A 3,549-nucleotide genomic window follows, 5' to 3' on the forward strand; every position below is an offset into this window, starting at 1 on the left:
AAAAAAAAGCCCTCCTGTCTTTGGTGCTTTGCTAGGTCTGGAATGTACCCAGGTAAAAGCTTGTGTGTGCTTTCAAGGAGTTAAGCATTGAGTAAAACCTTATTAGAATACAAGTCAGACTGGTGTGGCATTGAACTGCAGTACTTCCTTTCCAGGGCTCCTGGAGGTGAGCTAAAGAATGTGCGTGCAAAGGTAGCTTCAGGTCATGGCCATGTGTGAAGGTGCACATGAACAGAGCAGAAAAGCCGGGCCACAGAGTGTGGAGAAAGGGGCACTTTGGCTTGGGGAATGTATTCAAAGTGGGACGGGAAGGATAAAGGCAGGCGCAGCAGGGGAAGTGGTGTGAGGGTGATGAGGCAGGAAAGGGCAGTCAAAGGGCGGGGAAACCTTCCAGCAGCTCTTGTCTCAGGCAACAAACAAAATCCTGACGCTCTCCCACAAGGTGCATCACCATCCAGCTCTGCGTCTCTCAGACCCTGGTTCCTGCAGTCTCCCTGAGCACTCCTTCCTAGCCCTTCTGGCCACCTTCCTGTCCCCTACTCACAGCTTCCCATGCCTGGACTGTTTTCCCCACACTGCATGAGGTCTCTGTTCAAAGGTCACCCGGCCATCCCTGACCACATGTCACTTAGTAGACACACACACACACGGCCATTGCCACCCTGCTTGGCGCACACACATACACACGGCCATTACTGCCCTGCTTGGCGCGCGCGCACACACACACACACACACACAGCCATTGCCACCCTGCTTGGCTGCCCCAGGTCTGACGTGCTGCCTATTTTCTAATTTGTTTCTGTTCATCTAACTCCGATGCTGCAAGTTCCAGGAAGCGTCCGCTGGCTGGAGCGATGCCTGGTAACAGCAGCTATTCGGTTTCTCTCTGGAGTGGAGGAAAGGCAGGGGCCTCTAGTGGGGTGGCAGACACACAGCTGTAAACCCCCAGATCCCAAGGCACACAGCACGTTTTCCTGGCAGCTCTAAACTAAGAGAACCGATCATTTATCAGCCACCGAGAAGGATGGTTTTCAATCGTGTCATTTGCTTTCCTTCCCTGAAAGGTCCCCAGTCCCAAGCGGAAGTTGGAAGAACCAGTTTTGGAGTTCAGGCCTCCCAGAGGAGCAATCACTCAACCACTGAAAAAGCTGAAAATCAACGTTTTTAAGGTTCACAAGTGTGCCGTGTGTGGCTTCACCACCGAAAACCTGCTGCAGTTCCACGAACACATCCCTCAGCACAAATCAGATGGTTCTTCCTACCAGTGCCAGGAGTGCGGCCTCTGCTACACGTCTCACGTCTCTCTGTCCAGGCACCTCTTCATCGTGCACAAGTTAAAGGAACCTCAGCCGGTGACCAAGCAGAACGGGGCTGGGGAAGATAACCAACAGGAGAACAAACCCAGCCAGGAGGATGAGTCCCCCGATGGCGCCGTGTCAGACAGAAAGTGCAAAGTGTGCGCAAAAACTTTTGAAACTGAAGCTGCCTTAAATACTCACATGCGGACACACGGCATGGCCTTCATTAAATCCAAAAGAATGAGTTCAGCTGAGAAATAGCCACCGATGCTCCATCAGGGAAAGCCCTGTCCACATTGGAATAAAAGACGTTTTTGTTACAAAAAGTTTGCAGTATAATAGAGTTAACAGTACTGTCTAGGCTGTTGCAATATATTCTCTTTCAGCGTACCTTCCTTCACCTCGTCGTATATATCCTCGATAAGTATTAAAACAGTATTTGAGTTTAAAAGAGTTTGTATATATTTAAATGAATAACTTTTTATACTCTTTGTTACATGTTTGTATCAGTATTTAGTGGAAAATGTTTTGAGTTGTTTTGGGTTAGAATTTTTCTTTTTGTACCATTTCTTTAAAACAGTTCTTAGTAACAGGGGCAGTTCCTGAATTCAAATAAACCATTTTGTATGTTTCAGATTTGAATGGGTTAACTAATTACAGGCTAAACTAATGCCTTTTTTAGTGTTTTTAATTTTTAGAATTCACTACATAAATTGTTAAGTAATTGTGGGTTTCAAAAACACTAGGAACTTTTAAGTGTCTTAGCGCTTCCTCACGTGCCTGCCCTGAGGGAGTGAGTTCCCTTTTGAGACACCTGCAGGCCAGTGTGGGCGTGGCTGTCTTCAGGCCACGCCCATGGGGGTTTAAAGCAACCTTGCAGGTCGTTCCTTTCCCAGCCTGGATAAAAACGGAAGCCAGGAATCTAATAAGGAATGCTTATTTCCTCAGTTCCATTCTGAGGAATGGGGAAGGCTCTTCTAAAGAAAAAAAAAAAAGACGGGACTGGTTTTCTAGGCAATCTGCAAGGCTGGCTTTAAAAGCACAAGGAGGGAAATAACGAAAGGGCTGGACTACTATAAAAGTTACAAATACGTAGTTAGACCAATAGATTTCTATAGTCAGGTTTTTGTCATGTAATTTATTAACTATTACAGAAACACAACTAAGAATATCAAGTATTTCTCTGGCTCTTGACAGGAAAAAAAAAATCAGTTGACTTAACCCTTTGCTGTCAAAAGAGTTGACGTTTCCTGTTCTGGGTGCTACTGCCAAACGTTCTGGTACTTAGAGTTGGAATGCACAGCTTCACCGGCTTCTCCATGCAGCCGCCCATGTATTCCAATCGGCCGTTACCTTAAGCACTGAGCCACCCAGGTTTAGTTCAGCCATTTCAAGAAGTATATTTAACGTCAGTAGTTCTGCTTTATTAAAATGCAGCAGAGGTACTTTTCTGTCCCTTCCGTTTATAGTTCTCTGAGAGAGTTCTATTTTTTGTTTTGTGTTTTCTTTTTGCATTTTATATCTTGTATTTATCCCTGAATATGTTTTGTACTTTTTTTTTTAAGAAAAGGAATTCTTTTGTGTATATATAGATACTTGCATGATATACTGTAGTCAACGTTCGGTTCCTCAAAAGGTCTTGCTGCTGTCAGGTGTTATGCACTCCATCCATCATAACTGTATGAAACACATTTCATATGTAAATAAACATGGGACATTTGGCCCTTGTGCTTCTGTGAGAGAGTTATTGATGGTGGGTCTCTGACATCTTTGTGAAGTCTAGGAAGTGATTAATTGCAGGGACAAGTTACAGGATATTGCAGAATTCTTCCCACTCAGAAGAATGGCATATTCATTCTCATTAGTAATCAGCTATTTTGTGACTTTCACGTTCATCCATCGGTACATCAGTATAATCCGAGGATGTGAATTTCAGCTTGAAATTCCATTGCTGTTACTTGTTATGTTCGTATTGCTCTAAGTTGTATTCATAGCACTTTCATCTGTTTCTGCATTTGAACCTTGCAATAAGCCTGTGTGGTAGGCCACATAGGTCTGATAACTAGTTTTACAGTTGAGGAAGCTGAGCTCAGATTCAGTTCTTTGCCGAAGCCCTCAGAGCTGGTAAGTGGCTTTGCATATTAGAACCCAAATATTTTGCTCCTTAAATCTAATGCTCGCTCTATGTGGTTATGTACATATTGACAAATATTCATTTATTCAACAAATAAAAAGTATGTACAAAACATGA

The 3,549-nt window shown here is 44.0% G+C and overlaps 1 protein-coding gene across 29 annotated transcripts in view; it reads left to right on the plus strand.

Annotated features, from left to right (window-relative positions):
• Positions 1-3,549, plus strand: part of ZNF532 (zinc finger protein 532) — a 137,797-nt gene extending 134,248 nt beyond the window's left edge. For 14 of the 29 annotated variants that reach the window (XM_037738601.1, XM_037738603.1, XM_037738613.1 and 11 more), the window contains one exon: positions 1,065-3,037. In XM_037738601.1, the coding sequence (XP_037594529.1) occupies positions 1,065-1,559 (495 nt within the window). In that variant the 3' untranslated portion in view covers positions 1,560-3,037. Of the gene's footprint in view, positions 1-1,064 lie in introns of all 29 variants that reach the window. The other 15 variants (XM_037738616.1, XM_037738620.1, XM_037738597.1 and 12 more) reach the window with 4 other exon arrangements.

This window comes from Cebus imitator, unplaced genomic scaffold (assembly GCF_001604975.1).
Source record: "Cebus imitator isolate Cc_AM_T3 unplaced genomic scaffold, Cebus_imitator-1.0 Scaffold55, whole genome shotgun sequence".
In the NCBI taxonomy this organism is placed as follows: Eukaryota; Metazoa; Chordata; class Mammalia; order Primates; family Cebidae; genus Cebus; species Cebus imitator.